Source organism: Dromiciops gliroides, chromosome 3, assembly GCF_019393635.1.
Source record: "Dromiciops gliroides isolate mDroGli1 chromosome 3, mDroGli1.pri, whole genome shotgun sequence".
In the NCBI taxonomy this organism is placed as follows: Eukaryota; Metazoa; Chordata; class Mammalia; order Microbiotheria; family Microbiotheriidae; genus Dromiciops; species Dromiciops gliroides.
This window is the reverse complement of record NC_057863.1, coordinates 2558893-2582061: the sequence shown is the minus strand read 5'-3', so window position 1 is coordinate 2582061 and position 23169 is coordinate 2558893. Positions and strand designations below refer to the sequence as shown.

The 23169-nt window shown below is 50.3% G+C and overlaps 1 protein-coding gene across 4 annotated transcripts; it reads left to right on the top strand.

Annotated features, from left to right (window-relative positions):
• Window positions 1–239: 239 nt before the first annotated feature.
• Window positions 240–23058, top strand: BDH1 (3-hydroxybutyrate dehydrogenase 1). Of its 4 annotated transcripts, none has more exons than XM_043998168.1 (7): window positions 240–523; window positions 4938–5063; window positions 6324–6396; window positions 6650–6772; window positions 7577–7718; window positions 16723–16875; window positions 19177–23058. In XM_043998168.1, exons 1-7 carry the CDS (start codon window positions 507–509, stop codon window positions 19644–19646), a joined length of 1104 nt encoding a protein of 367 aa, XP_043854103.1. In that variant the 5' UTR covers window positions 240–506; the 3' UTR covers window positions 19647–23058. The 4 variants fall into 4 exon arrangements, with proteins under 4 accessions (XP_043854103.1, XP_043854101.1, XP_043854102.1 ...); XM_043998166.1 differs by lacking the exon at window positions 240–523 and adding an exon at window positions 563–973; XM_043998167.1 differs by lacking the exon at window positions 240–523 and adding an exon at window positions 635–680.
• Window positions 23059–23169: the final 111 nt, after the last annotated feature.

Genomic DNA, 23169 nt, shown 5'->3' with positions numbered 1-23169 from the left:
GCTGAGGCAGAAACTCGTGAGAGCCTTTCAAAAGGAGGGAAGGACAGGCTCCTTCAGTCCCTCCAACCTGGGGACCCAGGACTGAAAAGGGCAGGAAAGGCAGGTAGATAGAGGCAAGGCGAGGGTGGGCAACGAACCCTCCCCCCTCCCCCATAGGCAGGGCCTTCAGGTTGAGCCCAAGCCAACAGTAGCCTGCGACGGGGGAGAGGGCAAAGACGTGGGCAGGGGCCGCAAGCCAGATGCCAGCATCCGCTGGAAAGGCGGGCGAGACCCTGGAGGGGGTGGGGTCTCTCCGCTCCCCCTCCCATCTGGAGCTGGCTGCCTCGGGCCATGTCGGAGCCTGAGGGCGGCCTCCTGCGCCGCACTTCTCCAGTCACCGGGGACCCCCTTCAGCTCTTCTCAATTCTCCTGCCTTTCCTCGGTGTTCCTAGGCAGGGGGAGGCCCCGCGGAGCACACCTGGGCACAGCCAGAGAGTCAGGGATGGGGGGAGCGGACCGGAGGAAGAATGAGCTCACTTCCTAGGTGAGAAGAAAGGAGACAACCCCATCCCCTTTTCTGAATCGTCCCGCCCCGCCCCAGTCATCTTTTATGGAAGGCTGATTTGTAAGCGCGCCTCCGTACGGTCGCCTCAGCCAATGCCTCGCTCTACGAGCGGATCCTGGCGACCTGCATCCTGCAGGTGAAGCTCTCCGGGAGCCTGGAGGGAGAAAGAGAGAGAGGGAGTCGGCGTGAGCAGGCGAGCTGGCTCTCTGGGGGAAGCGGCAGCCAGTCTCCCCGTCCTTCCGGGCGGGCCCATCGTCTCCGCCTTCGCCCCTAAGCCTCCCTGGACACCAAGATGGCTAAGCGCCGGAGCGGGAGACGGGCCTCCTTGGTATCTGCTAGGGATGCTGCAGAGCGGGAGGGCGTCCTCCGCCGCCTCGGCCGCCCTCCCTACCCTGCAAAGACGGTGTCGCTGCTTCGCTGGGAGAAGAGGTTAAGGAGGGAGGAGCTCTTGTCCTATGCAGTGGCCTTCCTCCTCCTGCGTCAGGCTCTCTGCTCCGCCCGGGTATCCTGCGGAGAGCCTTCCATCCCCTCCATCCCCTCCATTGCCTCCCCCTTCGGAGTCTGGCGCTCAGCCCGTGCGCTGCCCCTTTCTGTGGCCCGGGCCTCTGGGACGCGGACACCGAGCTGAGAGTCCTTGGATCCCGGGGGCGGGGGGGGGGGAGGTCCATTGCAAGACCCAGGGAAGACCCTCGAGGGAGCCCCCCACCCCTTCCGGTCGCTCCTTTCTGGCATCTGGGGACACGTGAGGAAAGGGTTGAGAAAGTCCAGGAGGATGAGGGGTCAGGGGAGGGAGGGAAGGAGGCAGGAGTTGCCGGCGTGGACTTTGACCGGAGCCCCTACTCAGCTGACGAGGCAGAGGGTAATGAGGCGCTTGGCTTCCTCACCCAGGTCCGGGTGGGGTGGGCTGGACCGAGCCTCTGGGCTCCCGGCCAACCCGAGTCCAGTGTTGAGCCAAGCCCCTAGGCGCTGCGGGCGGGGACCGCGCTCCACCAATGGGTTGAGGCTGGAGGCTCCCTGGTCCCTGAAGTTCTTTGGCTCCAGGAGCGCAAGCACGGCGCTCGTGGCTCGCGCTGGGCTCCGAGGCTGCCTGGTGACTGCCCAGCGCGGCGGCCCCCACATCACTTTCGACTGAAGGGCGGGGAGCGGTAAGCATCGCAGTGGAGCCCGTGGGACTTCTTTGTGCACGATCAGCTGAGGCTGAGCCATCTCCCCCGCAGCCAAACCAAGAACGTCCGGGAAAAGCAGGACCCGACACCCCCCTCCCCATTCCCTGCGCACTGCGCCCCCGCCCCCAAGTGTTCCCAGGCCTTCCTCTGTCCGGGGACTGTGGGTGGAAGAGGGGGGACGGGCTTCAAATCCAGCTACTGTGCCGTCTGCTTTATACAAAAACAAGACCGACGGCATTTAAGAGCATCCCTGCTGTCAGGGCCCTGCCTGGAGAATGTGCTTCAGGAAGGGACCGGAGAGCTCACCCGGTCCAACCACCTCGGAGGGGAGGAAGAATGGGGAAGGCTGGAGAGGCCGCAGAGGACTTGAGCTCAGGGCCTCCTTAGTGGGCTTTCTTCCTCATCTTGTCTGGTTGTGGCTGGTTTGAAGCTGTTTAGTGGCCCCGGGGGCGGGGGTGGGGGTGGGGGAAGGGAGTCTTTTGATGGCAGAGGAATCGTTCTAAAAATACGGCTCCGACCCTGTAACCCCCACCTCACCGCACCCTGCTCAGTCAACTCCGCTAGTTTCCTGTTACCTCCAGCATCAAATATAAAATCCCCTTTGGCTTTTAGCGTCCTCCCTAACCTGGCCACTTCGTACTTTTCTAGTCTTCTTATACCCCCGTCCCAGTATTCTATGATCTAGGTCTCCTGGCTCCCTGACTGTTCCTTGCGCAGGGCACTCCCATCTCCCGACTCTAGGCATTTGCACTGGCCGTTTCCCGTGCTTGGAATGCTCTCCCTCCTGGATGTCCTGACTTCCCACCTTCAACAAGAAGCTTGCCCCGGTCCCATTTAATGCTAGTACCTTCTCTCGTGTTTTCTCTCTGGGTTAATCTCTCATTTATCCTGTCTAGACTTTGATTGTTCAGACTTGTTTGCATGTTATCTCCCCCATTAGACTGGGAGCGGTCTTGGAGGTAGGGACTGTTTTGTTTTGTTTTTTTATCCCCTCCCCCATCCCCCTAGTGCTTAGCATAGAGTTGGCACATAGTGGATAAATTGAACAGCCTGGAAATAGCAACATCTGAGTTCCAATGTATCTTCATACACTTGTTAACTGTGTGACCCTGAGCTAGTCACTTAAACCTCTCTCTGCCTCAGTTTCCTCTCCAATAAAATGAGGCTAATAATAGCACCAGGGTTGTTATGAGGATAAAATGAGAAAACCTTAAGGCACTATATGAAGGTTATTATTATTATTATTGTAAAGAACAGTCTGGACACAGTATTGAACGTGCCTTCCTGCCTTGGAGAGCCCAGAGCAAGGACTGCTGGGTGTTTGGGCAGAGGCCAGCTTCCCCTTGCCTCCTCTAGGGCACAAGCAGATCTCACTTCCACGTGACAGGTTTTTTTCTTATGGGCAAAGGAAAGGAATGGGCATCAGCATCCTCTTTCTGGTGGGAACCTGGACACCCTCTCTGTCAGGCAATGAAGCCACAATTCCACTTTGGAGGGTGTGGCCATCTCCCTGGTTATTCCCACCTGGTCTTACCTCAGTTATTGTAGCCAGAGGCTAAGCCTGAAACAGGTAGGCCCCCAGCATGCCAAGGGCCTTGCTCCCTGCCCGCACTAGAGGAGCTCTCTGTTCAGGGTGCTGACACTAAGACCTCCGGGGCCTTTGGGGTCTTGACGAGTACCCCTCCTTCCCCCTTGCTTCTAGGGTTCTCTCCCTCAGTGCCTTGGATACCCAAGAGGGAGGGCATGAAAGGTGATGAAGCCATCAGACTTCCCTGGGCCACAGTTTTCCTGGCCTGCCAAATCCTGGCCTTAGGAGGTGACCCTTGCACTTCATGAAACTGGATCCTGAGCACAGATCTACAAAACCTTTTGAGATTGGCCTAACCATTTTGGAAAACAATCAGCAATTATTCTTTTTTTTTTTTTTTTGGTGGGGCAATGAGGGTTAAGTGACTTTCCCAGGGTCACACAGCTAGTAAGTGTCAAGTGTCTGAGGCCGGATTTTAACTTAGGTCCTCCTGAATCCAGAGACAGTGCTCTATCCACTGTGCCACCCAGCTGCCGCCCCCCCCCCCAATACTTATGGCAGCATTGCCTTTTGGTGGTAACTTAGATTTAGGAAGAAAATAACTGCCCATGAATTGGGGGAGGCTGACCAAGTTGTAACATGTGGATGTGATGAAATAAGAAATGACAAATATGAGAAATAGAAGATCTTCCTGAACCGATGTAGAGTGAGGTAAATAGAACATAGAAAACAGGATTGGCACCATGACCACAAGTCAAGAGGCATTCATTAAGCACATACAACACGTTAAGCTCCAAGCTTAAGTGATGAAGAGATAAAGTCAAGCTGACTAAACAGAAAACCCTTCAACAGTGACACCGCCAAGACACCAACCAAATGTGGTCCCAAAGGGTCAAGAAAACCCAGAGGTGGGGGCCTGTGCATGTGGAGTACTGCCGATGCTGCAAGAGATGGCCAATAGTTTGGTTCCTCTCTTTTTGATTCTTTGCTTCACGGGGCGGGGGGAAGATGGAGGCAGCTTTGGAAATGAAGGTGACAGAAAAACCAAGGCAGAAATGAGATCCAGAGTGGCCTGAGAGCTCAGAGGATCCAGAGGAAGGTGGGGAGACTCCCCCTCCTCCCAGGTGCTGCAGCATCAACAGAACTTAAGCAGGAGGAAGTCACGGAGTGTCTGCTGTGCATCTTAGACAAGGCAAAGACCAGGGCACACCTCCCTCCCAGCAGAGGCGGGGCCTCTCCGATCCAAAGGGGCAAAGGTGGCTGAGGTGCTTTTGTTGGTCGTGAGATTGAAGGTTTTGTAGGAAGTGTTTCCTAGTTCTCCTCTCCTCCTCTCCCCCCACCGCTAGGGGAGCCTTCTTTCCCGGGAGATCCCCCCCCAAGTCTTTATGCACCTCATATGGACACTGGAATGGGGGCTCCTTGAAGGCAAGGGGTATGTTTGTACCTTTCTTTGTATCTGAAGTGCCTAGCACACACAGCGAGTGCTTAACAAAAAATGTTGATTTGTTGACTGACTGACTGACTGACACTGACTGACTGGTTTTGCTTAATCTTCATTCTTTGTTTCCAAAGAGGCTTCATTGGGGGAGGCCTATTGGGAAATGGTTGCGATGGCCCAGAGGAAGCTGACCTTGCCCAATGTCTAACAGGCTTGGGGAATCATGCAGCTAGTGCCGACGCCCTCTCTTCTCTGTTCCAGAGCTGATAGAAGTTTGAGGTTTAGCTTCTCGGGAGTCCTGACAATGCTGGCGACTCAGGTCTCCAGGTGTCTGGCTCGTCTGGCCAGGAACCCCGTCGGTTTCCGAAATGTTGAGAACATCAAAAGGTAAGGAAGTGGGGAAAAGGACGACTCTGTTGAAAGTTTTACCAGAAAGTTAACTAGGGTGAGTGAGTAGGGTTTACCCCAGGATACACCATTAGAAGGCACCAAGTCGAGATGAGCTGGGGGGAGTTTTCTTCATCCACTCTTCCCCTGCCCCATCCCCACCCCCACCTAACAGAGGACTCTGTTGTTTGGCCTTTGTCTGCTGTGGTCCCTGGCCACAAGGGTCATTGGTCAGTGGAATGTGGCCTAACACGGGGGCGTGGTGGAGGCGTGGAAATATCCCAGGGGCTGTTCCCCTTCACGTCCAAGGATGCAGGAATGTGGAGGCATTGGGAGATTTTGGCTACCCCAGATACCAAAGAGATCAAGGTGGAGGAACAGGGTACCAGAAACATGGCTTGGCATGGGCAGTGACCTGGCTCAGAGAGCCCTGGGCACGTCTCCACCCCTGCTTCTCCTTATAATTTAAATAGCACAACAACCTGTGCTGTTATTATCCCCATTTAACAGTTGAGGAGACTGAGGCAGGCAGAAGTTAAGAGACTCACCCAAGGTCTCAGAGCTAACAAGGTCCCAGGGACAGGGGCTGTCTGAGACTGGGTTTGAACTTCCTAATGTCAGCGCTCTGCAGTGTCGGAGGCAGGATTAGAAGGCAGGTCCCTGGCCTCTGACCCAATCAGTTGCCTCTTAAAAGGGGCCCTGTATGTACAATCAGGGGCATGAAGAGTGGCTAGGCAGCAGCCGATGTGATAAAGATCCGGGCCCTGGGGTGGGCCGTGAGCTCAGCCAAAGTCGGCCATGTCATCCAGGGCTGCATGAAGAGAATCCCAGGACGAGGGAGGTGACAGTCCCCCTTCCTCTGCCCTGGCCAGACCCCATGTGGAGGGAAGGACAAGCTGGAAAAAGCCCAGAAGAGTTGGGGGGAGGGGCCTGGAGACATGGAGGTCAGAGGAGAGAAGACATCTCTACGATTCACTCGCACAGAACCCCAGCTTTTGGGGGGATCTCATCTGATCCAATTCGACATCAGCTCCAGGCCAGGGTGGCTCGGTCGACACAGTCCTGCCTGGCTCGCCCTCCAGGACAGCCTGCCCAGGGCTCTCAGCTTTGGGTCCGCCCTCGGTTCTGTCTGCCTGCCCTCTCAGCCCTGGGCTCCCAAGGCCACAAGCCATGAGCAAGTTATGAGGAACTAAGGGAACGCTGTCCCAGCATCCTCAGGGCCCGGCCCTCTCCCCCTCACTGCTGTGTCCTTCCTCACAGGCCCAGCCCAGAGCTCTCCAGTCCATTTTTCACCACAGCTGGCCAAAAGGCCCAAGGGACCCAAGGAGAGAAGGTGAGCCGAGCCCCCAGCCGATGCTCACCAATGTCCGGCCTTCAGGCTGCTGGGGGCGGGCTGGGAAGCCCAGAGCAGAGTCCCAGCCTTGGCGCTGAGGCCGGTAACAGGGTCTCGATTGAAGTCATGGTGTCTGGAGACTCCTTTGGGGCGGGAGAAGTTGTTAAGGGGTTGGAGCCTAAGGAAGAGGCTTTGGGATGCCAGGGTTCTGGAGCAGTTTCCTAATGGACCACCCCTGGGTTGTGTGCTTGAGCCTCCCTCACAGCAGAGCAGTAAGGCTGTGCTCGTCACCGGCTGTGACTCGGGCTTCGGCCTCTCCATTGCCAAACATCTGCACTCCCGGGGCTTCATGGTGTTTGCCGGCTGCCTTCTCAAGGTAGGGAAGGGCCTTGTGATGCATCTGAGTGGGGGCGGCCCCCATGTCCCCCTTTCCCGGCCTCTCCCCATCTCTGCCCATCAGTCACAGGCTCTGTGTCCGCAGGGTCTCCAGGCTGGCTGGGCGGCTGGTCAAATGGCTAGTCAGGACGGGGAGCGGGAGGGGCCCCAGACCCCACTCCTTCGCCTGCCTTGGGGGCAGAGGCGCTCACTGGGACTCTGCTGTCATGGCCTACCTTGGCCTGCCATTGTAGTCACCGGCTCCTCTGAGCTGGAAGGGCCTCAGAGGCCAGATCCCCTATTTTATGGATGAAGAAGAGGCCTTGCCTGGAGCCAGGATTCCAGTTGGGTTCCATAACTCCTGATCCCACAGTCTTCCCACAGATATCCACAAACTCATGAGGTCCCCATTCTTGTAGCCTCAGCCCCTGCCCCACGTGTGCACCCCCAGCAGAGGCCTGGGGCACCAGTGGGGTTCACTAGAGGAGGCCGTTTGAAGGGAAGGAGGCATTCTTGGGGACCTGTCTTTGGGGTCCCCCTGCCTAGAGGCCTCCGAGCTAGATGAACACCCACAGGGACACGGCAGTGGAGATTCCAATGGCTCTTGAGCCCTCTCCCAGCTCCCACATGGCGGGGATGGGACTCAAACTGGGGCTGGGGTGGGGGGTCCTCTGAGGGAAGCCTTCCCCTTCTGCCCCCAGGCCGTCCCGCAGTCCCCACTGAAGGCACCTTCTGACCCTGCCCACTGCCCTTCTCCGCTGGGATTTCACCATCCCAACCCAGGACTTCTGGTGTGTGTGCCTAGGACAAGGGAGAAGCAGGCTCCAAAGAGCTGGACGCTATGAATTGTGAGCGGATGAAAACTGTGCAGCTGGACGTGTGCGATAGTGCCGAAGTAGAGAAAGCCATACAGTTTATCCAGGAGAACCTCAAGGACCCCAAGGAAGGTAGGCCAGGCTCCCCAGGCCAGGGCTGGGTGCAGGCGTCCCAAGGGCCAGGAAGGGCCATCGGGGAGAACTCTCAGGCCTGGGCCTCCCACAGCTACTTCCCTCCCCTCCCAGGAACAACCTGTAGGAGGACTTTGTTTCCACTGCCCTTCCCCTCTCCCCCCCCCCCCACGCACACCAGCAAATTCTCCCTGTAACCTGGCATAAGGACTTTGCCTTTCCTGATCTTCTGAGAGCCAGCATGGAGCCCCCAGCACAATGCTTGGCATACAGTAGGTGTCGAATGAATGCTTGTTGCATTGAATGAGATTAGTGGGAGAAAGAGACTCATGGGAAGGGGAGTAGGCAGTTTATCAGTGCAATTTTAAAAGTATTTTTGCTAAAAAGGATGTAGTAAAATATGAATGCATAGTAAGCTCTTAACAATACACCAGGGCATCTAGGTGGCACAGTGGATAAAGCCCTGGATTCAGGAGTACCTGAGTTCAAATCTGGCCTCAGACACTTGACACTTACTAGCTGTGTGACCCTGGGCAAGTCACTTGCCCCATTGCCCTGCAAAAAAAAAAAAAAAACCCCCAAAAAAACCAATACACCGTTGACTGACAGACAAAACTTCATGAAAAAGTGCAAAATAAAATCTGTGCATTGGGGAGAGATTTGAATGCAGGACCTGAATACTCAAAAGATGTAATACTGTCATATAAAATACCCCTGGCATGTGTAGATGCAAGTTTGGGGTTTAATTGCAAAAAGTAATAAACGCCAAGTTGAAAAAGCTTGAAAACCCCAGAGAATAAGAGAAGTGGAGTGTGGGGGCTGCCCAAGGGGCGTCTGGTACCCAGCTCCCTATCATCCTCCAGTGCAGACATGCTCTGGCTCTCTGAGGTTGCAAGGGCCTGTTGGATGGAGGGGCCTGGAGACAGATCGACAGCCCAAGCACATGGGTTTGTGGGCTACCATGACTTAAGACACCATTGACTTCAGCTGTGGAGAAAAAGCTCCCGGAGAAGAAAGAATAGGTGACCCAGAGTTCATGTTTGGGATGGTCCAAGGAGAAAGATGACCCAGTATCTGTGTGTGTCTCTCTGTCTCTGTCTCTTCCTCCTCTTTCCCTCTCTTCTCTCCCTTTTTTATAGTACTTTAAGGTTTACTTTTTTTTTAAATTAAATTAATTTATTTATTTTAGTTCTCAACTTTTGTTTATACATGCTTTACAATTTCAGATTTTTCTCCCTCCCACCCCTCCCTCCCCCCTCCCCTAGACAGCAGGTAATCTGATATAGGTTATATCTATATATCTCTATACATATACATATAGATATATATATATATACACACACACATATATATACACATAATAACATTAATCCTATTTCTGCATTAATCCTGTTACAAGAGAAAGAATCAGAGCAGTGATGCAAAACCTCAAAATAGAAAGAAAAAAAAAAAACCAACAGCACCCAAAACAAAAGAAATAATATGGTTCAATCAGCATCTATACTCCACAGTTCTTTCTTTCTTTTTTTTTTTTCTTGGATTTGGAGATCCTCTTCTATCATGAGTTTCCTGGAACTCTTCTGTACCATTGCATTGGTGAGAAGAATATAGTCCATCACAGTAGGTCAACACTCAATGTTGATGATACTGTGTACAATGTTCTTCTGGTTCTGCTCATCTCACTCATCATCAGCTCACGTAAGACCCTCCAGGTTTCTCTGAACTCTTCCTGCTCATCATTTCTTACAGCACAATAGTATTCCATTGTATTCATATACCACAACTTGTCCAGCCATTCCCCAATTGATGGGCACCCCCTCAACTTCCAATTCCTTGCTACCACGTAAAGAGCAGCTATAAATATTTTTGTACATGTGGGTCCCTTTCCCCCTTCCATGATTTCTTTGGGCAAAAGACCTAAAAGTGGGATTGCTGGGTCAAAGGGTATGCACAGCTTTATCGCCCTTTGGGCATAATTCCAAATTGCTCTCCAGAATGGTTGGATCAGCTCACAGCTCCACCAACAATGCATTAGTGTTCCAATTTTCCCACAGCCTCTCCAACATTTATTATCTTCCTTTTTTGTCATTTTAGCCAATCTGATAGGTGTCAGGTGGTACCTCAGAGTTGTTTTAATTTGCATCTCTCTAATCATTAGAGATTTAGAGCATTTTTTCATATGGGAATAGATAGCTTTGGTTTCTTCATCAGAAAACTGCCTGTTCATATCCTTTGACCATTTCTCAATTGGGGAATGACTTGGATTCTTATAAATTTGATTTAATTCCCTATATATTTTAGAGATGAGGCCTTTATCAGAAGCACTGGCCTCAAAAATTGTTTCCCAGCTTTCTGCCTCCCTTCTAATTTTGGATGCATTGCTTCTGTTTGTACAAAAATTTTTTAATTTAATATAATCAAAATCATCCACTTTGCATTTTATAATATACTCTATCTCTTGTTTGGTCAAAAACTGTTTTCCTTTCCAAAGATCTGATAGGTACACTATTCCTTTCTCTCCTAATTTACCTATGGTATCACCTCTTATGTCTATATCATGTATCCATTTTGACCTTATTTTAGTATAAGGTGTAAGATGTTGGTCTATGCCTAATTTCTGCCATACTATCTTCCAATTTTCCCAGCAGTTTTTGTCAAATACTGAGTTCCTATTCCAGAAGCTGGAGTTTTTGGGTTTATCAAACACTACATTACTAGTGTCATTTACTACTGCATTTCCTGAGCCTAGCCTATTCCATTGATCTACCACTCTTATTTTTTAGCCAGTACCAGATAGTTTTGATGACTGCCGCTTTATAGTAAAGCTCCAGGTTTGGTACCGCTAACCCACCTTCCTGTGAATTTTTTTTCATTATTTCCCTGGATATTCTTGATTTTTTGTTTTTCCAGATGAATTTTGTTATTATTTTTTCTAGCTGTATAAAATAATTTTTAGGTAGTCTGATTGATATGGCACTGAATAAGTAAATTAATTTAGGCAGTATTGTCATTTTTACTATATTAGCTCTGCCTATCCATGAGCAATTGATATCTTTCCAATTATTTAGATCTGATTTGATTTGTGTGAAGAGTGTTTGGTAGTTGTGTTCATAGAGTTCCTGGGTTTGTCTTGGCAAGTAGACTCCCAAGTATTTTATATTATCTACCGTTACTTTAAATGGAATTTCTCTTTCTATCTCTTGCTGCTGGACTTTGTTGGTCATGTATAGAAATGCTGATGATTTATGTGGATTTATTTTATATCCTGCTACTTTGCTAAAGTTGTTAATTGTTTCAAGTAATTTTTGACTTGATTCTCGAGGATTCCTTAAGTATACCATCATATCATCTGCAAAGAGTGATAGTTTTGTTTCCTCCTTGCCTATTCTAATTCCTTTAATTCCCTTCTCTTCTCTGATTGCTAAAGCTAACATTTCTAGAACAATATTAAATAATAGGGGTGATAATGGACATCCCTGTTTCACCCCTGATCTTATTGGGAAGGCCTCTAATTTATCTCCATTGCATATAATACTTGCTGATGGCTTTAGGTAGATACTGTTTATTATTCTAAGGAAAGCTCCTCCTATTCCTAAACTCTCTAGTGTTTTTATTAGGAATGGGTGCTGTACTTTGTCAAAAGCTTTCTCTGCATCTATTGAGATAATCATATGATTTTGGTTGGTTTTCTTATTGATGTGGTTGATTATGTTAATAGTTTTCCTAATGTTGAACCAGCCCTGCATTCCTGGTATAAATCCCACCTGGTCATAGTGTATTATCCTGGTGATCACTTGCTGTAATCTCCTTGCTAATATCTTATTTAAGATTTTAGCATCAATATTCATTAGGGAAATTGGTCTATAATTTTCTTTCTCTGTTTTTGCTTTGCCTGGTTTTGGTATCACCACCATATTTGTGTCATAAAACGAATTTGGTAGAACTCCTTCTTCCCCTATTTTTCCAAATAATTTGTATAATATTGGAATTAATTGTTCTTTAAATGTTTGGTAAAATTCACCCGTAAACCCATCTGGCCCTGGGGATTTTTTCTTAGGGAGTTCATTAATAGCTTGTTCAATTTCTTTTTCTAATATGGGTTTATTTAAGGATTTTATTTCCTCTTCAGTTAACCTGGGCAGTTTGTATCTTTGTAAATATTCATCCATTTCATTTAGATTGTCAAATTTATTGGCATACAGTTGGGCAAAATATTTCCTAATTATTGCTTTAATTTCCACTTCATTGGTGGTAACATCACCCTTTTCATTTTTGATACTGGTAATTTGGTTTTCTTCTTTCTTTTTTTTAATCAAATTAACCAATATTTTATCTATTTTATTGGTTTTTTCATAAAACCAGCTCTTAGTTTTATTGATTAATTCTATAGTTTTTTTGCTTTCAATCTTATTAATTTCTCCTTTAATTTTCAGGATCTCTAATTTAGTGTCTAATTGGGGATTTCTAATTTGTTCTTTTTCTAACTTTTTAAGTTGCATGCCCAATTCATTAATCTCCTCTTTCTCTTTTTTATTCATGTAAGCATTTAGAGCTATAAATTTTCCCCTAAGCACTGCTTTGGCTGCATCCCATAGATTTTGGTATGTTGTCTCATTATTCTCATTCTCTTGGATAAAGTTATTGATTGTTTCTATGATTTCTTGTTTGGCCCATTCATTCTTTAGAATGAAATTATTTAGTTTCCAATTGATTTTCATTCTACTTTTCCCTGGCTCTTTCTTACATGTAATTTTTATTGCATCATGATCTGAGAAGGATGCATTTACTATTTCTGCCTTTCTACATTTGACTATGATGTTTTTGTGCCCTAATACATGGTCAATTTTTGAAAATGTGCCATGTACTGCTGAGAAAAAGGTATATTCCTTTCTATCCCCATTCAATTTTCTCCAGACATCTATCATGTCTAACTTTTCTAGTAATCTATTCACCTCTTTCACTTCTTTCTTATTTATTTTTTGGCTAGATTTATCTAATTCTGAGAGGGGGAGATTCAGATCCCCCACTAGTATAGTATTACTATCTAATTCCTCTTGTAACTCATTTAACTTCTCCTCTAAGAACTTGGATGCTATACCACTTGGCGCATACATATTTAATATTGATATTACTTCATTATCTATAGTACCTTTAAGTAAGATGTAATTTCCTTCCTTATCTCTTTTAATGAGATCTATTTTTGCCTGCACTTTGTCTGAGATAAGGATTGCTACCCCTGCCTTTTTTACTTTAGCTGAGGCATAATATATTCTGCTCCAGCCTTTTACCTTTACTCTGTGTGTATCTCTCTGCTTCAAATGTGTTTCTTGTAAACAGCATATTGTAGGGTTCTGGTTTTTAATCCACTCTGCAATTCGCTTCTGTTTTATAGCAGAGTTCATCCCATTCACATTCACAGTTATTATTACTGACTGTCTACTCCCCTCCATTCTATTTACCCCCTTTGTACTTTCCCCCCTTCTTTCACCCTATTCCTCCTCACCGACGTTTTACTTCTTACCCCTGCCTCCCCCGATCTGCCCTCCCTTTTTATCACCCCCCTCTCTTTTCTTTACCCTTTTCTCCCTTGCTTTTGTCCTCCCTTCTATCAGTCCCCCCCTTTCCCTTCCTCTTTTGTTTCCCTAAAGAATGAGTTAAGTTTCTTTATCCCAATGAACGTATATGTTATTCCCTCTTTGAGTCAAATCTAATGAGAATAGGGTTGAAACCATGTTCCCCCCTCCTTTCTTTCCCTCTATTGTAATAGGTTTTTTTTTCCACCTCTTCTTATGATATAATTCATCCCATTCCACCTCCCCTTTCCTCTCCTCCCCATAGACTCCCTTTTTATCCCCTTAATTTTTTTGTATCATCACATCAAAGACAATTTATATTTATACCCTCTATATAAAGTCCTTCTCTCTGCCCAAATACATTTACAGTTCTTAAGAGTTATGAGTATTATCTTCCTGTGTAGAGATATAAACAGTTTAACCTAATAGGGTAACTTTTTTTTCCCCTCCGTTTACCTTTTTAAACTTCTCTTGAGTCTTGTATGTTGAGATCAAATTTTCTATTCAGTTCTGGTCTTTTCACCAGGAAAGATTGAAAGTCCCCAATGTCATTAAATGTCCATCTTTTCCCCTGAAAGAAAATGCACATTTTTGCTGGGTAATAGATTCTAGGCTGTAATGCAAGCTCCTTTGCCTTCCGGAATATCATATTCCAAGCCTTGCGGTCCTTTAATGTTGAAGCTGCCAGGTCCTGAGCAATCCTGACTGTGGATCCATGATATTTAAATTGCTTCTTTCTGGCTGCTTGGAATATTTTCTCCTTCACCTGATAATTCTAGAATTTGGCTACAATATTCCTTGGAGTTTTCCTTTTGGGGTCTCTTTCAGGAGGTGATCGGTGGATTCTTTCAATGATGATTTTATCCTCTGATTCTATGATATCAGGGCAGTTCTCCTTAATAATTTCCTGGAATATGGTGTCTAGATTCTTTTTCTGGTCATGGCTTTCAGGCAGTCCAATGATTCTCAGATTGTCTCTCCTCGATCTGTTTTCTAGATCAGTTGTCTTTCCAATGAGGTATTTCACATTTTCTTCTATTTTTTCATTTTTTTTATTCTGCTTGACTGATTCTTGGTGTCTCATGGATTCCTTATCTTCCAACTGTCCCACTTTAATTTTTAAGGCATTGTTTTCTTCAGTGAGATTATGCACCTTTTTTTCCATTTGGCTAAGTGAATTTTTTAAGGTATTGTTTTCTTCAGTGAGATTATGCAGCTTTTTTTCCATTTGGCCAAATGAATTTTTTAAGGCTTTGTTTTCTTCAGCTTCCTTTTCCAAGCTGCTGATTCTTTTTTCATAGTTTTTTTGTTTTGCTTTCATTTCTCTCCCCATTTTTTCTTCTACCTCTTGCAATTGATTTTTAAAATCCTTTTTGAGCTCTTCCAGGAAGGCTTTTTGTTCTTGCGACCAATTCACCTTCCCTTGTGAGGCTTCAGATGTAGCCAATTTGAGGCTATTGTCCTCATCTGAGTTTGTGTTGGCTTCTTCCCTATTGATACAGAAGCTCTCAATGGAGAGGGCTCTTTTTTGCTTCTTACTCATTATTGCAGCCTATTTATTTATTCTTTAAGTTGAGGTCTGCTCTGGGGGCACCAGGGTCCCTGTTTTGGGCTTCTTGTGCAGGTGTATAGGTGCTGTGTGACCGGGCTTTTACTCTGAGGCCTTTATGGTGTGTGGAGATCCCCCGCCCTGCACTTCCTGTCTGATTGTGCTCGGCCAGCCAGGCGCCAGACCCCGGCGTCTGATCCTGCCGTTCGTGGCCCTCTCGGCCGGTGCAGGTAGGTTTTTCCACTGTCCTTCTTGGCCACCAGATTTTTGAACCAGGTTCCGGGAGCCTCAGTTGTTCGGCTGTGGCCCGCAGCTCCTGCTGACTTACCCCGACTCCCTCGGCGCTGGGTTGCTGCCCTGCGCTGGGCTTCCCTTTTGTCAGAGTCAGACCGACCTTTTCCTGAAGTCTTCTAAATTATCTCTGGTTGGAGGACTGTGTCTCTCTGTCTCTTTGCAGGTTCTGTAGTTTCTGAATCCGTCCAGAGGCTTGGTTTAATGTTCGTTTTGAGGGAACAGAAGGAGAGCTCAGGCAGCTTGCTGCTTCCTCTCCGCCATCTTAAGGTTTATTTTTTAAATGGTATTTTATTTTATTTTTTTCCAATTACATGTAGTGGTTTTTTTGTTGTTGTTGTTGTTGTTTTTGTTTTTTTAGTGAGGCAATTGGGGTTAAGTGACTTGCCCAGGGTCACATAGCTAGTAAGTGTTTTAAGTGTCTGCGGCTGGATTTGAACTCAGGTCTGCCTGACTCCAGGGCCGGTGCTCTATCCACTGCACCACCTAGCTGCCCCTTACATGTAGTTTTCAACATTCATTTTTGTAAGATTTTGAGTTCCAGATTTTTCCCCTGCCTCCTTTCTCTCCCCCCTCCCAAAGCCAGCAAGCAGTTTGATATAGGGGGGCAGCTGGGTGGTGCAGTAGATAAAGCACCAGCCCTGGATTCAGGAGGACCTGAGTTCAAATCCAGCCTCAGACACTTGACACTTACTAGCTGTGTGGCCCTGGGCCCCACCAAAAAAAAAAAAAGCAGTCTGATATAGGTTATATATTACAAAGATGTTAAACATGTTTCCACATTAGTTATGTTGTGAGAGAAGAATTAGAACAAAAGGGAAAACCACAAGAAAGAAGAAGCAAAAAACCCACAAAAAAGTGAAAAAAATGTCTGCTTCAGTCTGCATTCAGACGCCATAGTTCTTTTTGGGGATATGGAGAGCTCTTTCTATTATGTTTCTCTCTGTGTCTATCTCTGTCTCTTTCTGTCTGTGTCTCTGCCTCTGTCTCTATCTGTCTCTGTCTCTCTGTCTCTGTCTCTTTCTGTCTCTCTCTGTCTCTCTGTCTCTCACACACTCTCTCTGTTTCTCTTTCACATACACTCACACACTCTCACACACTTTCTGTGTTTCCTCTCTCTCTCTCTCACACACACACAGAGCTCTGCCCTCCCCTGCCCTTCCTGAAGTGCCCTTCCTTTCCCCCTCTCCCTCTCGGCTTCTCAGAGCTCAGCTCAGAGGTCCCTCCACGGTGAGGCCCCTGCTGATTCCCTGCCCACGCTTGGCAGTTTCGCTCCGTGAAATGACCTTGTATTTCCTCTGGACATCTGTTCAATCTACTTCTATAGCTCTCCACCTATAGAACATAAGCATTGGGGAGAAGACAATTTTGTCTGCACTGCTAGTGGCCAACACACAGTGGTGCTCGATAAGTGCTCGAGGGTGGGTTGGAAGTGCTTCTTTGGGGGTGTTGTGACAGGTCCCGGGAGATGTGACCCCAGGTCGGGAGGACGCTGGGCCGAGGGCAGGCCTTGGGATTCAGTGGGCAGAATGCACCAGGCCCCAGTTCTGCACATGCACAGGCCCTTCCTTTCTCCCCTGAATCACTGCAGGGATGTGGGGGCTGGTGAACAATGCGGGCATCTCTACCTTTGGCGAAGTGGAGTTCACCAGCCTGGAGACTTACAAGGAGGTGGCTGAGGTGAACTTGTGGGGAACAATCCGGACCACCAAGGCTTCCCTCCCACTCCTGCGAAGGGCCAAAGGTGAGTGAGGCTCCCTCCCCAATCAGTGGGCGCTGCAGAGATGTAGCCCACTGGCCCCTCAGTCCTTGAGCCCTCCCCTCAAAGAAGAGGAAGTGTGCTGCCCAGGGAGTAAGGAGCTGGCTGGATTTGAACGCAAATCCTCTGACTCCACAGCTAGGGGCTTCCCACTGTAGCCAGCTCCTTCTCCATAAGACAGAGGTAGGACCGCTGCTGGGGCCTCCCATTGCCTAGTGGGAAGGGTCACAGGAAATTAGGACAACACCATTGGCAGCGCATATGGCTCCTACTCTGGTCTCATTGGCAGCAGGGACCTCAAAGAACGCAGGGTTTAGAGCTGCAACTCCCCAACCCCTGCCAATGGTACTTCCTCTGTAGGTTTGGGGGGGGCCCCAAAGTCTTGGTGTGGCTGTAGCACGAGCTGCTCGAAGACTTTGGGGACCCCCTGGATTTTGTATGCGCTTCTCTGTCTATGTCATGCCATTAACCCTAACCCTCCTCTGCCTTGAGAATGGCGGGGGGAGTAAGGAAGAGGGGTGGCAGGAGTGGGAATCTGTTAACTGGAAGGACTCCTGCCCTCTCTCACCATCCCAGCTTACAGGCAGACTTTTTTAGTTATCTATCTATCTATCCATCTATCTATCTATCTACCTATCTGGTCTATCCATCCATCCATCCATCCATCCATCCATCCATCCATCCATCCATCCATCCATCCATCCATCCATCCATCCATCCATCCATCCATCTATCTATCTCTCTGCCTGCCTGCCTGCTTACCTACTTATCTATCTGTCCATCCATCCACCCATTCCTTCATCCATCTATATCTCTTTCAGTCTACCCAGCCATCCTTCCATCCGCCTGCATCTCCCAATTCTCCTCCTCTCTCAGTCCCCGACTCCAGCTCAGCCCCACATCGGTTTGTGGAAGGCCTTCTATTTACAGGCCTCTCTCCTGAGGGGACAAGATGAGAAACAGTCCTTGTCTTCCTGGAGCTGTCGTTCTGTAGCAAGTCTGAGGCAGAATAGGATGAGTACATGCCAGGCAGGGAGGGATGACAGCAGAGGGCTGCTCCCAACTGGGAGGGGAGAGGGTGGGAGGAAAGGCTCCTGAAGGAGCCCCTGACCTGGGCTTTGCTGCCTCTTAAGCAGGTTTCTGAGAAGTGCAGAGGAGGAGGAGAGGGTCCCAGACCAGAAGAGCAGCCTGTGTGGGATGTGGGAGGGCAGGCTCAGGCCACTTGGGCTGGCATGGAGAAGGGGACTCAAGGGAAAGCTAGGGCCAGCTTGAACAGGGAGGGCTTTCAGTGCCAAGGGGAGGGTTGTCATCTTTATTGTAGATAAAGTAGGGAGCTGCTGAAGGTGACTGAGCAGAGGAGTGGCTCATTATGACTTGAGCTTAGGAAGGTGGCAAGTGACTGCTGAGAAGAGAAGGGATTTGGGGGGAAGAAAGGTACCAGAATCAGGTTGTTCCAGGAGAGACTTCCCCCTAGGGAGAGGCAAGGGAAGGAAACCCAGAGAAAGGGGTGGGCGTGTCGGATCAGCAAGACTGGACGATTGGTTGGGTGTGGGGTGAAGGGCAAGGCTGAACAAGGAAGCCTGGATGGGGGTCTCCCAGAGATGGAGTAGCCTTTCAGGAAGGAGCAATGAGTCTGGAGCCCAAGGGAGGGAGGGCCTAAGCCCAAGCTCTGCTGTTTGCTTCCTGTGACGTTCTGGATGGGTCACTTCTCTTTTCTGGGTCTCAGTTTCCCTGGTAAAGTGAAGGAGTTGGGCTGAGTGGTTCAGATCCTGTTTTGGACTTCTTGAAGGCCCTTGTCTGAAAGCTGTGCTGCCGGGGGTCTCCCTCCCTCTTAAGTGGCCCATGGTCCCTCAGGACAAGATAATGGCCAAGAACATCACACCCTGCAGCATGATCTTGTGTGTGATGTCACCATGATATTGCCTTTTGGCTCTGGGATGGCTTAGGGAGCCAGGACCCCAGCTTGCCCCCAGAGGGGTATCCTATAAGTCTCCAGACCTCGTGGAGGGTCAGGCTTCTCTTACCAGAGGCTTCCCCAGACTCGCATGAGATTCCAGAGCTGGGAGGGCCCTGAGATGTCCAGTCCAGCTTTGTCTTGACTGAGAATCCTCCACCGGGGATCCTTGGCCTCTATCTGAAGCCCTTGAGGGTGTGTGTGTGTGTGTGTGTGTGTGTGTGTGTGTGTAGGGATCCCAATTTGGAATCACCCGATCATTAGGGAGGGAGTAGGGAAGCACTGGCCCTCCCTCCGGGTGTCTGCTGGCTTCAGTGTCCTCCCCTCTGCAGGTCGCGTTGTCAACATCAGCAGCATGCTGGGCAGAATGGCCAGCGCCGCCCGATCCACCTACTGCATCACCAAGTTTGGGGTGGAGGCCTTCTCCGACTGCCTTCGCTACGAGATGTACCCGCTGGGCGTCAAGGTGAGCGTGGTGGAGCCCGGCAACTTCATCGCAGCTACCAGGCTGTACAGCCGCGAGCGGATCCAGGCCATCGCTGAGAAGATGTGGAACAACCTGCCCGAGGTGGTGCGCAGGGACTACGGCAGGAAGTACTTCGATGAGAAGGTCAGCAGCATGGAGAAGTACTGCAACAGCGGCTCCACCGACACCGCCCCTGTCATCGAGGCCGTCAACCACGCTCTGACCTCCAAGACCCCGTACACCCGCTACCACCCCATGGACTACTACTGGTGGCTGAGGATGCAGATCATGACCCACACCCCCGGGGCCTTCTCAGACATGATCTACACCCACTGAGCTGGCAGAGGGGGCGGGAGCTGGCCACGAGCCCAGACTGTCAACTCTCAAGTATAGCCTTTGGTAGGTCACCTGCCTCAGACTTGTCTTTGTCTTGGGGGCCCAGCCCAGATTAGACCCCTGGTCCCGGGCAGTGGTGAGTGCTCAGTGGTGCAAACCAATGAAAAGGCTGATCCTGTGAGAGCCAGCAAACAAACAGAAACCCCAGAAAAAGTCCTACTCAGCTTTCTAAACCAAAGAGAACCCTCTCTTACATCATCAGCTGCTGGAGGACTCCCTCCCTCCCTCACTCCCTCAATCACTCCCTTACTCCCTCCCTCAATCACTCCCTCACTCCCTCATTCATTCACTCCCTCCCTCCCTCACTCCCTCCCTTACTCCCTCCCTCCCTTCCTCACTCCTTCACTCCCTCACTCCCTCTATCAAGTGCCTACCATGTCGCTGCGCTTTGCCCAGTCCAGAGTGAAAGAATTCCTTTAGTTCTTGCACCCCTTCATGCATGTGGGTAATTGAGAGCTGACTGTCCCAGGTGAGCCCCGGTAGATTTCAGGGTATGTCATTTCAGTTTAGATTTTCTCTCTTTCCCCTCCCCCCTCTCTTTCCTCTCTCTTCCCCCTCTCTTCCTCCCTCCTTCTCTGTCTGTCTCTCTGTCTCTGTCTCTCTGTGTCTCTGTCTCTGTCTCCATCTCTCCCTGCACTATATGTAGCTGCTTCCTGCATGACTGGTTTAGTAGGCTGCCTTTATATGGGGGCACTCAGCTGTGGAGAGTCTAGGGCCCCGATCTCTGCCGCCCCTCTGTCCTTCGCTCTTCCTCTGTTCCTCCTGAGGCTGAGAGACCGGGTGTGGGGAGGGCTGGGGTCAGGAGTGCCCGGCTCCCTCTTGGCTAGGCCTGGGCTAGAGACAGAGTGATTTGGTTGTGTTACCGCCCAGAACAATGGCTTCCCTCAGCCCACGTGGAAGGGCTACAAATTCGGGCTTTCTGTGCTCACCCACACCCTCGTGTCTGCAGAGATGGGGAGATCACTACCTATCAAGGCAACCCGTTATTAGACATTTCTGGAAAGTTCTCTCTTTCTTCACTGGTGCCCGAGCTGAGCCCCTGCTCCTCCCCCACACGGGTGCTGGGCCTGCCTTTTAAAACCCTCCTCAGTCCCTTTAATCCTCCCTCTGGCCTGGCTACCCAACTCTCCAGCCTGCCTGGGGCCTGAAGGCTCCGTCTCAGGCTGGGACGCTGGGACCTGGGGGCTGTGGCAGGTTGCAGAGGGTTTGCAGGGCTGGCCCTGCCTGGAGTCCTCATCTTATGGGAAACCACAAGAGGGAGCCCCATGTGCCAACTGGGGTAGTGGATTCCACTCGTCCACTTCTTCTCAAGGCCTGATGGTAGCAGTTGGCGGGGGGAGGGGGGGCACACCAGGACAGTCAGGCTCTGTCCCCTGGGGGATCCACCCTGCTGCTGGGAGGGCTCCCACTCAGGAAAGAGCAGCTGGACTGGGTACCACTGAGTTGGGCATGAAGAGTTGGGCCTCCAGGAGCACATGCAGCCCCCTTAGCCCAGTGCCTGGAGCCATGGGCGCCTGCCCCTAGAGTGGGGCTGGCCCTGAGTGCCAGGAAGTGTGTTGGGCTGGGGCCAGGCCGGCAGACGGTCAGGCCCAGGCCACCTTGGGTGACTCTGACCCTGCTGCCACTGAGGAGGAGGGACGGGAGGAGCCCCACGACTCAGGACTCGCCCATGTGGAGCCTGGCCACTGGGCCTCAAAGCCCCTTCTGTGTCCTCCGAGAATCCTGACTCTGGCAGCCTTGAAAGCTGATTGAGGAAGAGGCAGTTAAAGGCATGATTGAATTAAGGGGGATGGAGCCGAATTAGGGGGTGGGGGTGGGCAGGCATGGGTTGGGCCAAGCCAACAGGTGAAGAGGAGGAGTCGAGGGGAGGAGCAGAAGAGGGGAGGGGCTGGCTCCGGGGTCTCACAGGCCTTTGCTGCTGATCGGAATCTTGGAGAGCCTGTGTGGCTGAAAACCGCCTCCTTCCTGGTGCCTCACCCTTGCTAAAGGCCCCCTCCCTCCTGAAGCCAGAGCTGCCTGGGAGGGGCAGGGAAGGACCCGGCTCTCAGTCCCTGCTGGGCTGTCCTGAAGCCGTCCACACTTCAGAGCCTCTGTTCTGGCCCTGGAGGTTTGGCTGCTGAGACCCAGGCTCAGTGAGCCACCATGCCAGCTTGCCAAGGAGGGAGAGAGGGGAGGGGCGGCGGAGTTGGCAGAGCCATTCCCCTTGTGCAATGTGGTTGCCTTCCCTGCAGAAGCCAGGCTTGGTGCCCAGGCTAAGCAGGCTCCATCTGGTGCTGTCCCCTGCGGCCCCTTCTAGGGAAGAATGCCAGAATGCCAGCCATGGGGCACACACACACACACACCTGCCCACACCCACTGCTGACCACCCAGCTGTTGGCTCCCTCTTTGCTGGGCCTCTCCCAGGGACCGGCCCTGTCCCCGGGGACCCTGCCCCCCGCCCGGGCGGAATCCTCCAACAGTCCGAGGTGCCATCCTGGCTGATGGAGGGAAGTGTCAGAGCCCAGTCTGTGCCCTAGTGCTTTTCTTTGCACAAAACTCTGGAGGGGAAAAGGCCTTCTCTTATGCAGCTTGGCCCAAGATGTAGAGCTCCAGCCTGGGGTCCGGGCAGCCTGCCTGGGCTTGGTCCAGCCTTAGACACCTGTGAGCACAGCATCGACCTGGTGTGTGTGTGGGGGGATCAGAAGTGACAGTGTCTCATTAGAATGTGCAGGGGACAAGCATTTATTAAGCTCTTACTGTATGCCAGGTGAGGCTGGGCCCCAGGGCCTAGGGGATTGGGGTGCTGAATCAAGCCAGAGAATGGCAGGGCTTCAGGGACAGTGGGTGCAAGGGAAAGACGACATGCCCAGTGGTCTCCAAGATGCTCTTGCTGGCATAGCAACAGCCCAGGCCAGCCTCCTCCTCCTCCTCCTGTCAGCCAGGTCCAGGGCTCAGAGTCAGCCCTGATTCTTCTTCCTCCCTCAGCTGCCAAACTCAGAGAGCCAACCCACCCCAGAAGCTGTGCCCACTTTACCTCCACAGCAGCACAGGCATCCGTACCCTTCTCTCCTCTCACCATCATCTCCCTATGGGGGGCCACCATTGCCCCTTGCCAGGCCTGTTGCTACAGCCTCCTGACTGGCTAGTTGTCCAGCCTGCCACCTCCAAAACCCATCCTCTAGGGGTCTATTGAGAGGTGGCCTTGGCTGCTGAAACCCAAACGTTCCTCTGGCCTTGGGTCTTTGCTGATCTCACTGCTGGAGGATCTTTTTTTTCATAATAAGCATTTTTATTTCAAGTTTTGAGTCCCAAATTCTATCTCTCCTTCCCCTCTCCCCTCCCCGAGGTGGTCAGCAAGCAGATATAGGTTATCCATGTGCAGTTATGTAAAACATTTCCATATTAGTCATTTTGTATAAGAAAACTCGAATAAAAGAAAAAATGAAAGAAAGTGAAAAATAGCCTGCTTCAGTCTGTGTTCCAG

Coding starts and splice junctions, on each gene's coding strand:
- BDH1 (XM_043998166.1), top strand. CDS start 837: ATGGCTAAGCGCCGGAGCGGGAGACGGGCCTCCTTGGTATCTGCTAGG. Junction 6,397..6,649: donor AAGGGACCCAAGGAGAGAAG/GTGAGCCGAGCC, acceptor TGTGTGCTTGAG/CCTCCCTCACAGCAGAGCAG. Junction 16,876..19,176: donor ACTCCTGCGAAGGGCCAAAG/GTGAGTGAGGCT, acceptor TCCCCTCTGCAG/GTCGCGTTGTCAACATCAGC.